The 15200-nt window shown below is 41.5% G+C and overlaps 1 protein-coding gene across 1 annotated transcript; it reads right to left on the reverse strand.

Moving 5' to 3' along the window:
- Window positions 1-12362: 12362 nt before the first annotated feature.
- On the reverse strand, window positions 12363-14896 carry LOC115669006 (putative pentatricopeptide repeat-containing protein At5g40405). Its single transcript, XM_030590337.2, has one exon. The coding sequence runs from the start codon at window positions 14894-14896 to the stop codon at window positions 12968-12970; it is 1929 nt and encodes a 642-aa protein (XP_030446197.2). The 3' UTR covers window positions 12363-12967.
- Window positions 14897-15200: the final 304 nt, after the last annotated feature.

Here is a 15200-nt window from a genome sequence, read left to right on the forward strand (position 1 = left end):
TCCACGATGAGCGGAACATCATCTCATACAAGAAAGTGACGAACTGAGGAGCATGCTAGACTCTGACGTGCTAGGGAGTCGGATAGAGAGCAAATGTTGGGACCTCTCAAACGAAACATAACGAAATACAAAAAGGATGTATCTCGTTCCATGTCCTAGCCCAAGTTTGTACAATTAACTAACATGTTTTTCCCTTAAAATGCAAGAAGCGCTTAATTGAAAGAGTAGACTAGGGGGCATGGAATTCCCCCAGTCCATCAAAAGGGTGTATTTCGTTCCTAAAGTTCATCCATTTCAGTATAGAAATAACATATCCTTTCCTTTTATATAGGACGGATTTGAATAAAGGTCTACCACAAGCAGGTGGAAAGAACTTTGCATATGACAAGATAATGTTGATGCTGATCCTGACAACCACTGAAGTCTCGACGGTAGTCATTGGAAAAGATTACGACGCTCATATCAATCGAAGACTTTTAAAGTCAAGATTAGCTTTACTGCGAAGATCCCCATGGAAGCAATTGCACATGCTCTGTGCAGTCAAGAATCAGAGGATTCCTGAGAAGCTCCTCAACGTGTCGGGACCACATTGACATAGCATGCACCGAGAATAGGACCGCCTAGTTAGGAGCACCCTTAATTGTAGACGATTTCATTCGAGCTTTAAAACCAGCCAGAAAGGAGTTTTGAAAGAAAAGACTCTGCTAGCTTTGAAGGTAAAAGGGAGACACGAAGGGTAATTTGGTATGGTTCTCAATTTACCCTCGATCATCTTATTACTAACGTAAGCTCATGTTGTCCTCAACCGGAATTGTTGACATCCAAGAAAGCTCAAGGAACTGCTAGCTTAAAACTCAAGTGAAAGGAGACGCGAAGGGTAATGTCATATCGTTCCCAATTTCTGTCCCTCAAAGAATTGTTCATTAACACGGTCTTTCTTATTACCTTGCAGGTTTGCCTAGCCACTACAGCACAGGTAAGTATCTCTTTCCCTAAAACTCTTTTCATAAGATTAGAAAGAATAAAAAAAAAAGATGAAGCAATTTAAAGCAAATAGACGCTTAATCCTCCCCCAAGTGTATCGTATGTCTTTTGAAAAGGATTTTGTATGGTAATTTTACCCGTTTAATTCACCAATTCCATGTGAAAATTTTGACAATTCGACGAATGGTGTTGAACTGCTCCGATATACTGAACAAGATGTGTGAGGATGATGAAAGGCAATCCTTAGTCTATACATATTCTCACGTACTAATCCCTAGTGAGACGAGTAAAAAAATTCCATATCTGCAAGGTAAAAGGATTTCTCGTATAAGGTACGATAGCCAAAATGACGAGAGGCAGTTCATTTTTCTGCTCCATACACTATTGGTGATCATTTGCTTAACTATTTTGAGCTCATACACTTGGAAGCTCATTTCAAATTACCTCTGTCCAGAACCAGCCCACATAGGGGCAACTCGAGGTAAGTCGGCATCGCGAGATGTACAAAAATGAATAGAAATTTTATTGCTCTCACTTGCATCAATCCTTGAGTGTTATTAGTACAGGTGAACTCTCACGATGATTTAAGTGCCCTAGGATGACGAAGAGCAGTTCTCTCCCATACACTTATATCCCTTGCTAGCCAAATTGAGCTTGTAGTTTCGTTTCGTACGAACTTAGTTGGTGATCATCCCCCATACTGGGGCAAGGCGAAGGCCATCACAGTTTGAGCATCATGGTCCAAAGTGCCAACTGAAGTTGAAGACCCCAAGAGCCTAATAATATTATTTTGTTCAAAACTTGTCTTGGTTAGTTCCTAACAATACAAAAAAGAATAGAAAAAAAATGATAAAATCAATTAATGAAAATTAAGGGCATGAAAAAAAAGCAGTGTGCCTGATAAAAGCAAGGCCAATGCCTATAGACAAAAAGCGATCAAAAGTGAATTCCGACTGTAAAGGAATTTGTATCACCAAGCGAATTTGTGATTGTCACACATAAGTCCAAGAAGCCAAAGCGCAACATTACCCTGAGGAGTTTTCAAAGAAGATCCTGACAGTGAAGAGAAGAACCGATGACAACGCCAAGATGATCACCAACTCTCACCCCTTATACACACATTTTTTAGCCGAATGACCATTTCGTTTCTCAACCTGTGAACCAAGTCTACGTTACGTCTCTCATGAAGTCTCTCCTGACTAGGGCACTTGAATTAACGTAGAGTTTCAAATGTTTATAAACATCGCTCGAGGAAGTGCAAGCAAGATTACTTCTATCTCATTTTACAGGTTCTTAACTTGTAAACACGGTGATGATTGCGGAGTATTTTTCTTTCATGGCCTTGACTCGGACAGTCTCCTTTGTTAAGCCATTAACCAAGCCTGCATTACAATCCTGATAAAGACCTCTCAGATTGGTAAAATCGTACTGCTTGCGAGAAAACTCAGACCCTTGTTGATGTGACGACGGTCAGATTGAGTGCTTTCAATATTCCCACATTAATTGTTGGGACAAATAACCTTTTTTAATGAGAGCGAGTGGAAAGTCCTTTCTGACTGAAGATCCCTCATTCAGCATATTGAGAAGTCCACCTTGCGAGCGAAAATTGTCTCATTGATAATTAACCTCAATGGATATTTGGTGATGCAAACATGGCAAAACTATCATGCATGAGCTTTAACTGAGTTATCTACAGCTCCAGTGAGCTTTGAAATGTGCATTCTGGAATAGCCTAGTTTGTCTATATCCTTGATGAATGCATGCATATTTGCTCTAATCGTGTCTGATAGATAAAATGTCCTTAAAGACTCAAAGAGCGCCAGACGTCTTGATTGTCTCCAAAGACGTCCCAAAGACTCTCGAATATTCTCCCAAGTGGAGCTAACACGGTACGCTTTTACATATTGAAGTCCCTTTTCAAGACCTACTAGCGAGGACCCACTAGGCATTCATCGCCCTGTGGTACGCTTGAGAAAAGCTTTGGGGACTAAGTAGGCACACATCGCCCTATGGTGCACCCGAACAAAAAAATTCAGGTTCTAAACAGGCGATTTTGTCGCCCTGTAGTGCGCTTGAGGAAAACTTTGGGGACTAAGCAGGCACTCATCGCCCTTTGGTGCGCTCAGAGACAGTTTTGAGGACTAAGCAGGCACCCATTGCCCTATGGTGCACTCGAGGAATGCTTTGGGGACTAAGCAGGCACTCATCGCCCTGAAGTGCGCTCGAAGACAGTTCAAGGACTAAGCAGGCACTTTCAATTGTACTATGGTGCGTCTGAAGAAAAGTTCATATACTAAACAGGCACTTTCAATGGCCTTGTGGTGCATCCGAAGAAAAGTTCGTATACTAAACAGGCACTTCAATCACCCTGTAGTGTGTCCGAATAAAAGTTTGTATACTAAACATGCACTTTCATCGCCATGCGATGCGCCTGAACAAAAAGATTCAGGTACTAAGCAGGTACTTTCATTGCCCTGTGGTGCGCCTGAACAAAAAGATTTAGGTATTAAGCAGGCACTTACATCGCCCTGCGATGCACTCGAACAAAAAATTCAGGTACTAAGCAGGCACTTTAATCGGCATGTGGTGCGTCCAAAGAAAAATTCGGATACTAAACAAGCACTTTTATTGCCATGTGGTGCGCCCGAAGAAAGATTCGGATACTAAGCAAGCAAAACCGAACATTGGACCGACCCCTTTGTTCACCACGTACTTACAATTGTTATGGTAACCCCCCGAACATGGGATCAACCTCCTCTGTTCACATCAAGCCTTTTCAGGTACCTCCGACAAGATGCAGGTACTTCGACAAAGCAGATCCCATCAAGGCGACCGAAGATAGGTTCTGGTCCTAGACAAATTAAATGCCCATCAAGGTGACCAAAGATATGTTCGGGTCCTAGACAAACCATTTCCCCCGTCAAGGAGACCGAAGACGGGTTTGGGTCCTCGATACACAATATTAACTATGTCGAATTACTCTACCCTCCCGACATGGTAAGTAAACTCAGGTATGTTTTTATTTGCTTTAATATGCATCATCTTATATCACATCATAAAAATGGGACCCACGGTCCCCCAAAAAATAGCATTCATTGAACATGCATGGGCCAAATTTAAGTGTCATTTTATCTTTGAACGCAACCTCTACGAGCTCAACTCTGTGAGTTCACCTTCAAAGAGGAGCAGCTGTTGACACCTATTTTTAAATTGCCCAAAATTAATTATGAAAAAATCAGGAATTAAATTATTTATTTCTAAAACAAAAAATGTTTTAATTTCAATTGCATTGCATATAGACATAGGTACACTTTGCATTACTAAGAATGTATTTTTCTTTAATGAAAAAAAATTCAAAAAAATATTAAGATTAAAAATAAAAAAATCCGAGTCGGGTCAAGTCAACCCGGCCCTTTCTTTCCCCCCCTTGCGTGCCCAGCTCGCTTTTTCTTTTTCTCTTCTTCTTCCGCGCAACTTGGGCCCGGCCCAGCCCGACTGTCCCTCTCTTCTCCTTCCCCTGTTCTCCCTTGCCCCGACCGGCCGCCTGGGAGAGGAAGACTTTCCGCCCCACTGCCCAACCGCAGCCACCAAAGTCGCGAAGCAGCTAGGCCGGCGAAGGGGCCATTAATGATGATGAATTCTGGGCGGAGCAGTTGGCCGGCGTCCACTATAAAGGGCAAAGAGAGCAGAGAGAGACGGGTCGGATTTTTGGTTCAAAACAGAGCATAGAGAGAGAACCGAGAGCAAAAAAGGCGAGTTGAGTGATTTGCAGAGACTAAAGAGGAATAAGCCCATCTCGCCAGTGCCCGTAGACCAGTCGGCGACTCCCCAAAGACTCCCTGACCGGTAAGTTTCCCCCAGCCCTGAGCTCCCTTGCCTACCCCCTGTTTTTGTGTGCACTTTGGCCGGGACTCGCGCCGACCGTTAGGCGCGAATCCCAACCCATACTGATCCTCCTCCCGGTCCATAGTCATGGTCGGGAGCGAGTCGTGGCCGTCGGAGCTGGTCAGAACCTCGAAACAGGTCGAAATCTCTCGTTTTTATTTGTGCACGCCATGTATTTGTTGAAATGTCTTAATGAAGCAGGTTTGATTTTGGTCGCCGGCCGGCGAACGGGCCGTCAAACAACGGGCCTGGTGGTTGGAGAAGGTAAGTTGGGTGGAAATCCAGGCCATAGGTGGCTTGGGTCGGCCGGCAAGACGCCGAATCTCGTCGCCGAGGCTCACGTATGTCCAGACATGCGAGAGCCGTCCCTGGACCGGCCTGCAGACCGGTCCGACCGGTCTATAGGCCAAATAGGGCCGGTTCGACCTGGTCGAACCGGCCCTATTTCGTCTTTATCCACTGGACCGGGCCCCGACTAGGCTCGACCTGGTCCAGACCCGAGTTGACCCCCCTGACCCGGGTCGGGTCTGGAAATTCGACTCGGGTCAACGCGATGGGTCGGCTCTGTTGACCCGAGTCGGTTCTAAATGACCCAATCCGTCGACCCGACCCGGTTTTAATATTATATTATTATTTTTATTAAAAAAATTTAAAAAATAATAATTTTTTTTATTTTCTTGTAAAATTAGGATATAATTTAGATATAGTATTGTTGAATATTTTTCTAAATTATTTGACATATCTGAATGTGTTAAATTGATGTTGCATTATTATTATGCATGTTTTTCCTAACTATATGGTTGCATAAACTGTCTTATATGCTAAATGTCGTATCCTTAGTTAGGATTAGAACCCTAAGCTGCATATTTATTTTAACTGCTGATTGTTAATTTAATGATTGCACACCCACCTGATCACCTCACATATTAGGAGAAAGGTCCAAAAATCAATCCAAATTGCCTGACATGAACAGGGTAAAAAGGTACCAAAACGGTATTAATTACCCAACTAGTGTAACCAAGTTCCCAAACTCATTTAATCTCTAGTTCGTAGGAGTATGGTGATTCTCCCTTCACTTTACTTGGGTGTTTAAGGTAGCGCACGATAATTATTCTGGTTCTGTCCAGAACTAGTTTTCTATTCCCAGAAACAGTTTTGGAACAGAAACCCGTTTGGTAACGCAATATCATTTTTCTATTTCTGGGACAACTTTTTGTTCCAGAACCGATTCTGAACCAGAAATCAGAACAAAAAAAAAGTAGGTTTTCTATTTCTAGACAAAAAATGAGAATCATTTCTGAGAGAACTCTTTCTTCAAAACACATGTTCATCTGGAAGTCACGATCTTTGAGGTGGGAAAAAAAAGCAAAAAATCAAAAATTTCAAAACTTCACAGAATGGTTTAGAATCTGTGGCTACCCACTTTGAGCGAAATTTAAATTTTTTTAGGTGCCGAAAAAAACAAAAAAATAAAAAATTTCACAAAATGGCTTAGAATATGTCACGCCCCGACCCTCGAGCGCACTAACATCCCACCAAGGTCGTTATAAATGCGTCGTCCCAGGATGCAACGCCGACCCAATCGAATTACTAACGATTAAACACATGCGGAAGCGAATTAAAAACTCCCAATCATAACAACGGGGATAGTCGGGAAAACACACCTCAATTCAAACAACATCATCGCAATACATCGGGTTAATATATTACAAGAACACCACGCGGACCTTCCCGATTACAACCTAAGCAGTGCACGGGTTAACCTAGCTCCTCTATCTACGAGGATAACCTCAAAAAGTGTTCTCCTCAAAAGCCGGTTCCCAAGGAACGGTACGTGTACTCATATCGGATGACCTGAAAAGTGGTTAACAACAACGAATGAGATAAATCTCAGCGAGTTCACGACCTAAGCCTCGACTAGGAGGTCAACTCATATCGGATGTACCTAACACATGCAATACATCGATGGCGACAACTCAATATAGAACATACAGTACTTCACAACACAATCACAGGAACCTTACCTTGCCCGGGCACATGCACACGCCCGTGCGTTATGATTCACCGTATGCCATAATAATGCAATAAGCATATAATACAATCGAATACGCATCAATTTTCTCAAGTACAATGCATTCATACGTGTCCCGATTATAAAGTGAAACCGCTTGGCCCGTCCCATAACGTGTCTAACAATTTCATTCCATAATCAAGCGCAATGCTACCACAATTTTTCACGCGTATTCCAATTACTACGGCCCACCGGGGGCTACAAGACAACCCGCGATATTCGCATCGGGTTGGCGCTCTTCGGTATATCCGGGCATCGTCCCGCCCCATCGGGCACGGCATCGTCTCACCCAACCACAATGACGGCATATCCCATAAATGGGTTCATTCCGAATCCGATTCGCGAATGACTACGTCTCCCTGCTACCGTGACGGCTTCCAATTACCAAATTGGGGACACCCGTTAGGGCCACGGCCAAACCCTAGGTTGGCGGTCATCCGGTATACGGTTTTCCGATATAACCGGGCACGAAAGGAACCTTTAGGTGATCATGCACACATGCAACACTCGGGTTCCATCATTATAATTTTCAATAGCCAATGCAAACATAATCCGTGCTTAATACGTTGAAATATCCAACTTCTCCACATAAAAAAAATGTACTAAAATATTCACACGTGATTATGCACATATCAATAAATTTCCAAACTTGGCATGCTTCTATATTCAAGTATACACAACATAATTCTCACATAAAACTTAACAAATAAACCCGACACCTCGGGGTTTATTAATTAAATACCCGACATGCTATACTCAAAATTAACCAAACAATTCAATTTGGCATACAAACCAATATATAAGGCAAATTCTAACTTAGGCATCACAATTTAAGCCTAAAATAAACACAATTTAATTTCGGAATTTCCACAAAAATATTAATAAAATAATAATATTTTTAATTCCGAAAATTAATAAAATATTATTATTTAATTTCCGAAAATTAATAAAATAATAATATAATTAATCCAATAGATTATCACTAATCCCTAATCAATTAGTACTAAGCACAATTAACTTAAACTAATCCGCTCTAATGAAGTTTAACCTACTAAGCAAGGGATTAGGGCGATAACTCACCCGTTTAAAATTCCGGAGACACCGGTGCGTCGGCGGCGGCGAGGGCTACGCTTGCACGGTCGGAATCGACACGGAAAGACGACGACGACCGGGTCTCGGGCGGACAGCAGCCCGTAGCCGGTTTGGCTTCGGTGAGGCGATTTGGCGACGGAAAAGCGGCACGGACGGGTTGCGCACGGCGGCGGGAGTCACGGCGTGGCTGTTGGTTGCTCCACGGCAGCAACACAGCAGCAACACAACAGCAAGGGGGCTGTTCTGTTTGCTCAGCCGAAGGAACAACAAAAAAAAGAGAAAAGGGAAGTTGCCGTGGAAGAGGAAAAAGGAGAGAGAGAGGAATGGACGCGGGAGGGAGAAGAGAGGGAACAAGAGAGATATTTCTCTTCTTTAATGCATGCCCTATAAGTCTTCATCATCATTCCCCCACATAAATGCCAAACCCCAAAGTCTTCTTCATCATTTCTTTGGTTTCTTTGTCATAAATGCAAGAAGGGTATTTTGGTAATTTCACAAGGTATAAAAATACTTATACGCGTATACGAGCTAGAATTTCGTACGGGCTCGTATAACCGAATTTGGGCTCAAACGGATTATGAATGGGCTTGAAAATGCTAATGGGCTCAAACTTGGGCTTGAATTGCAATTGGGCACGAAATTGGATTCAATGGGCTAAATTGGGCCACTTGGGTTTGCCTTGGGCCCATGTGGCGAATCACATTGGGCTTGAGGCCCAATGTGCCTTCGTCTGGCCCACTTCCTCGTGGGCTCAAATTCTCGGCCCGTTAAATCCTTTTCCGAGAATGTCGAGCAAACCGATAAACGAGCAAATCAATGAGGCGGTGTCCAATAATTTAGTTTTGAAATCCTCGAAGATTCGACATCCAAATTCGGATTCTAATTCGTGGTAAAAATCAATCAATTGCGACTTTAGTATATCTCAAACTAACGGGCGGCTTTTAGGAGTTACGCGGTCGACCCGTGGTTGATTCGGTATCAAACCACGTTTAAGTTTTCTCGAATCATGGATGATCTCGATTGTCATGTAATTGCGAGGATCAATCGTCGGTTCCAAAGTACGCGATCATCGATCAATGGGTTTAGGATCGTTCGCAATACATACAACGGTCAAACGGAATCACCCGCGATCCGATTGTATGCTATTGGCGAATCATTCTATAACCATCCCTTGATCGGTCTATAATGGCTCAAAATTGTCCTCGTCAATCCTTATGGTCGAATTGTCAATCCCCGATCGAGTTTTCGGTCGTGCGTATTTAATTCCTTAATGCCTTTCCCAATCGGTTAGTCTCTCATGAGTGATCAATTCGGAGCGAGAATTACTAATAGTGCATCGATTAAAATCATCATTTCATTACATTCCGAATATGGTCGAATTTGAGGATGTCACAGATACCTATGGCCACCACTTTGAGCGAAATTTAATTTTTTAGATGCAAAAAAAAATAAAAAATAATCAAAAAATCTAAAATTTAAAAACTTAACAGAATGTCTTAGAATACCTGTGGCTACCCAATTTTAGCGAAATTTAATTTTTTTTAGTTGTCGAAAAAATTAAAAAAAGCAAAATATACAAAATTTCAAAACTTCACAGAATGGCTTAGAATACCTGTGGCCATCCACTTTGAGCGAAATTTAAATTTTTTAAGGTGTCGAAAAAAATAAAAAAATAAAAAATAAAAAACTTCAGAGAATGGCTTAGAATACCCGTGGCCACCCACTTTAAGCGAAATTTAATTTTTTTTAGATGCCAAAAAAAATAAAAATAAGAAAAAAAGCAAAAAATTTAAAACTTCACAGAATGGCTTAAAATACCTGTGGCCACCCACTTTAAGCGAAATTTTATTTTTTTTAGGTGCCGAAAAAAATAAAAAAAAAGCGAAAAATAAAAAATTTCAAAACTTCACAGAATGTCTTAGAATACATGTGGCCATTCACTTTGAGTGAAATTTAATTTTCTTTAGGTGCAGAAAAAAGAATTAAAAAATAAAAAAAAATCAAAAATACCATTTGGGCACCTAAAAAAAATTAAATTTCACTCAAAGTGGGTGGCTAGAGGCATTCTAAGTCATTCTGTGAAGTTTTGAAATTTTTGATTTTTTATGTTTTTATTTTTTTTTTCGGCACCTAAAAACATTTAAATTTCGCTCAAAGTGGGTGGCCACAGATATTCTAAGCCATTCTGTGAAGTTTTGAATTTTTTTATTTTTTGCTTTTCTTTTCACCTCCAAAAATTAAAATTTCACTCAAAGTGGGTGGCCACAGGTATTCTAAGCCATTCTGTGAAGTTTTGAAATTTTTGAGTTTTTGAATTTTTTTGGGCACCTTAAAAAATTTAAATTTCACTCAAAGTGGGTAGCCACATGTATTCTAAACTATTCTGTGAAGTTTTGAAATTTTTGATTTTTTGATTTTTTTTGGGCACCTAAAAAAATTTAAATTTCACTAAAAGTGGGTGGCCACAGGTATTTTAAGTCATTCTATGAAGTTTTGAAATTTTTTATTTTTTTTTAAAAAAATTCAACAAATTTCCTATTTTCCCGAAATCTGAATTTTTTTATTTTTTGGAAATTGTGATGAATTTTTGTAGAATTTTTCAATTTTTTTGGATTTTTTGAATTTTTTTGAGATTTTTAGGAATTTTTTGGATTTTCTAATTATTTTTATTCCATTTCTAAAAAAATGGATTTTTATTCCTGGAAATAGAATTTTGTGTTGTTTATCAAATGGGTTTTTGTTTTAGGAAATAGAAATTTTGTGCTGTTATCAAACGGGTTTCTGTTCCAGAAATAGAAATTTTTGGTCGTTATCAAACGGGTTTCTTTTCTCAGAAACTCATCCTGGAATCAGAAATAGAAAAATCTATTTTTGTGTCAGGAACTCATTCTGAAACAGAATGGTTTTCATGCGCACCCTAATCGACTCACCCTAAATCGATTAGTGGCGACTCCTAGAGAAAAACCACTTGCAGGTTAAAAACTTAAACCCTAAATCGCGATATGGTATAAGCTTGGGAGAGCCCGAGTTAAGTCCTGAACCTAGACTTAGCGCATACAAGGCGAGACCCCCTTTTTTGATTAAAAAAAAAAAACCAGAGGTCGGTCGCGACAATTTTATATCAGGAATGCCTTATAACAATTAACGTTTTGAGTAGGACTGAATTTGGAACAGGATTGAGAATGTAACCTCACTTTTAACCTAACCAGAACGAGATTTTTATCACTAGCCAGAAAAAAAGGGGTACAGAGATCCTTTAAATATATCTTCAAGTTCAATCAAAACAATTCTTGAATACATTGTCTATATTGTTTTACATGACTCAAATAATACGTTTAATTGTTAAGGGTAAATTGATCATCTCTCTTAGCAGGCTAGGCGGAATGATGCAGAGGGTCGGTAACAGCAGACAGAGGAACTATGGACCAATTTGTCGGCCAATCTAATCATCTTATAGCCTATCAAGTTGTTTTGAGCATATTGAATCTGCGTAAAAACATACAAAACCAGGAGTTGGGACCTCCATCATACATAGATCAGAATTCAGAAAACATCTCGAAGTTTTATAGAAACAATCATCTTCTTTTGATAGATAAAAGATAAACTACTGTGGGCAGCAAGGGGGTGCGAACCCATATTAAAAGAAAATTCAAAGAACCAAAAAAGAGCTCGGTAAGCATTTGCATGCACAAGTTTCCACAATACCAAAAGATGTAATTTTTTCAGCCAATCCTCAATAATTACCAAAACAGGCATCTTCTCTCCTTGGTTCTCTTCTTATGTTCTTTCCAAATCAACCAAGAACCGGAATGAGGATTGGAGAGATCCTTCTTTCTTAACACTAGGCAAATGGGGGCCCTGCAAACCCATAATTCATGCTCAATAGATCCTCCAATCCTGTAACTCAAGTTAGCCCAATGAAAGCATAACAGGCCGCCCAAAACAATCTGTCCAAGAACAATGAAGGAGAAGATGTCTCACCTTCTCTGCCTTTGCTTTGCAAAGGAAGCGCCTATTGACCCACACTTTGCCTCTAATGCAAATTTATTAAGGTTAGAATACATTCCAAGTTGCTTACGGAGAGAGAGAGAGAGAGAGAGAGAGAGAGAGAGAGAGACTCTTGTAGGTACTCTCACTTTCCAAATAACTCCGAGGAAACACCTCTCTGCCTCCATCAACTTTCTTCTAACAAATTGAAATGAAACTCTATAGAAAAAGTTCTATCTTCACAGCAGTATCGAGAGAGATCTTTGAATTACACAGCAAATCAGGAAAGACTAGCAAAAGTTTTAAGTTCCTAGTCGTAGGCTTGTTCGAAAAATCAACTTCCCTAGTGATTCTCCCATCAATGGACCAATAACATTCAAACACAAGGGCCTCCTTGCTCCTAGAAATAATAAAAGGTCCAGGAAACGATCTATGAGAGGCATATACATGCACCAAAGCGTCAAGCCAAAAGCTTGTCCATTTTCCCCTTCCCACTGTTGGAGATGTCGGCGTCAAGGTTGCGTAAAACACACCAATTACACTGCAGAAATTAAATTCATTCTTGCTAAGCTTTGGTATTGGACATTGAACAGCGGTTATCAGGGTTCATCCATGTGGTTTTTGTTGACTCCCTGATCATATTGTTCTTGTTCTCTGCTTCATAATCTACAAGACTAGAATTGCTCAATGTAGCCATTGGCTTTCAAAGTGAAACTCAATCGGCAGCCTTCACCTGATTTACTGGGTCAATAGCCCCTGAGGTCAAGGACAAAAGAATAGTCTTTTGTTTGCAAATTCATGTGGCAGGATATGTGAAAATAGAACAGACTGATATGGGTTCATGATTTGTCAGTAAAAAGCTCTCGACGTTTGGCTTTGGATTCATGGATAAACAATGCATGAGAAGATACACTGTCAATAATAATTGCACAACTGAACTGTATATTGTCACCAATAATCCCTGCAAGAGCACCCACCACCTTTGAAATGGTGAAACCTATTATTGTCCCTCACAACAATTTCCCTATCAAAAGTTCGAGAAACAATTTTCATAAAATCATGACAATCCCAACAGATCCTAAGGTTTTTAACAATTCTTATAGGAACGTCTTTCTTCAATCTGATCAAACCAAATGCAGTGGCAATCTTCTCACTGTGTAGAGCCAGAGCATTCTCTTTCTCTTCTTCTTCTATATCGAACAAAACGGGGTTCGTGTTGGCCATGTACCCTGATAATCTCAGCCTCCTGAAGATCTCACCCAACATCACTTTAATTTCGTTATACATTTGGTGGGGGTTATCTCCAACAAAGAACTCATGAACTTCACCATCAACTTCTACAACACTGCAGCCCGGAAGCTTCTTCACGCCTCTGGACTTCATTACCTGCCGCACATGGCTTACATCTTCCCAGCTTTTGTTATCAGCATAGATATTGGACAAAAGCACGTAGGCACCGTGACTCTTTGCTTCAAGCTCCACCATCTTTCTTGAGGCAAGCTCACCTATTTCCATATTCTTGTGAATTTTACATGCATTTAGTAAAGCTCCCCAAGCGCCGGCATGAGGCTCCACCGGCATGTCATTGATGAAATTTAACGCTTCATTTAAACGGCCAGCTCGGCCATACAAATCAACCATGCAGCCATAATGCTCCAGTTCAGGCTGGATTCCATACAACTTGGTCATTGAGGCAAAATGCTTACAGCCTTCCTCGACTAGTCCAACTACACTGCAGCCTCTCAATACCGACACAAACGTAACTTCATTCGGGAGAACCCCGTCTTTCTTCATGAGCGAGAAAAGCTCGAGACATTCCGTGCCAGCTCCATTCATGGCCAGTCCATTCATGGCAGAACTCCATGTGTAAACGTTCCTTTCTGTCACCCCCCAGAAGACCTCCATGGCCTTATCCATGTCACCGCATTTGGCATACATATCAATCAATGCAGTTCCTAATGTCAACGTTATCCGAAGCCTGCTCTTTTCAATATATGCATGAGCCCACCTCCCTTGATCCAGTGCACCTAATTGAGTGCACGCAGATAGAACCGGAACCATAGAAGGCTCATTGACCTTCACACCTTCCAGTTGCATCTCATGGAACAAATTCAAGGCCTCCCTCGATTCCCCACACTGGGCATACCCTGCAATCATCGCATTCCAAGCAACAGTATCTCTCTCGGGCATTTCGTCAAACAGCTGCTTAGCGAACACGACATCACCATACTTGGCGGAAGCGCTCAGCATTGCCGTCTGACACACCACGTCACGATCAAGAATCCCTCCAAACACCCTACGACACGATTCCAAACTACCCATCTCCGCGTACATATTAATCAACCCACTCTGAACATGCGGGTCGCCCTCGAACCCATGTCTCACCAGAGCACCGTGCACCGATTCCCCCACGCCGCACGCCGGAAGCTGCGCGCACGCGCAGACCAAGAAATTGAAAGTGTAATTGTCCGGCGACAAGCCGCAATGCCGGATCCTGTTGTAGTAGCGGAAGCTCTTCTGCGGGGTCGGGCTCTTGGAGTGGACCCTGATCATGGAATTCAAGCTGAACAGGGTCGGGTTCTCGCATCGGTCGAGGACCCGGCTGGAGTGCTCGAGGTTCTCGGGGTTCCTGAGGGCGACGGCGGCCACGAATTGGCCCAAGAACTGGGGCTCGTTAAGGAGGCCGTTGAGGAGGAGGTGGGCGTGGATTTGCAGGAGCTCTCGGAGGGTGGTGGAGGAATCGATCAGGCAGATGCTGGGGTGTCTCGCAATGCTTCTCAGCGAACTCATGGCCCGCGGAGCTTGGAATGTTTCTTGGGTCATGTCCGAATCTCGCAGTGCTTTTGCTGCGTTCGGCTTGAGGATTTTTCTGAGCATCCGAGGAAACCAACTTTGGTGTGTGTCTTGGGGGTGTTCCCGCGTTTCAAACGGTCGGTTCGTTGGTAAATGGAAAAGGAAAAAAATGTTTTGGAAATACGAAATATTTGTGTTAGGATAGATGATGCTTTAAAAATCTTTTTTTTAACGGGATAAATGCTCTGAAAGTTCTAAAACTTGTCATAATTATGTAATCGAGTCATAAAACTTTCAAAATGTGCAATCGAGTTCTAAAATTTATCGCGAAAATGTAATCGGGTCTTAAAACTTTTAAAAAGTGCAATCAACGGAATGATTTAATTGG

This window comes from Syzygium oleosum, unplaced genomic scaffold, assembly GCF_021117445.2.
Source record: "Syzygium oleosum isolate NSW1041296 unplaced genomic scaffold, Sole_v2.1 Sole_v2.02, whole genome shotgun sequence".
In the NCBI taxonomy this organism is placed as follows: domain Eukaryota; kingdom Viridiplantae; phylum Streptophyta; class Magnoliopsida; order Myrtales; family Myrtaceae; genus Syzygium; species Syzygium oleosum.

Excerpts from the sequence above, each read along its gene's own strand:
- LOC115669006 (XM_030590337.2), bottom strand. The coding sequence starts at position 14,896 with ATGCTCAGAAAAATCCTCAAGCCGAACGCAGCAAAAGCACTGCGAGAT.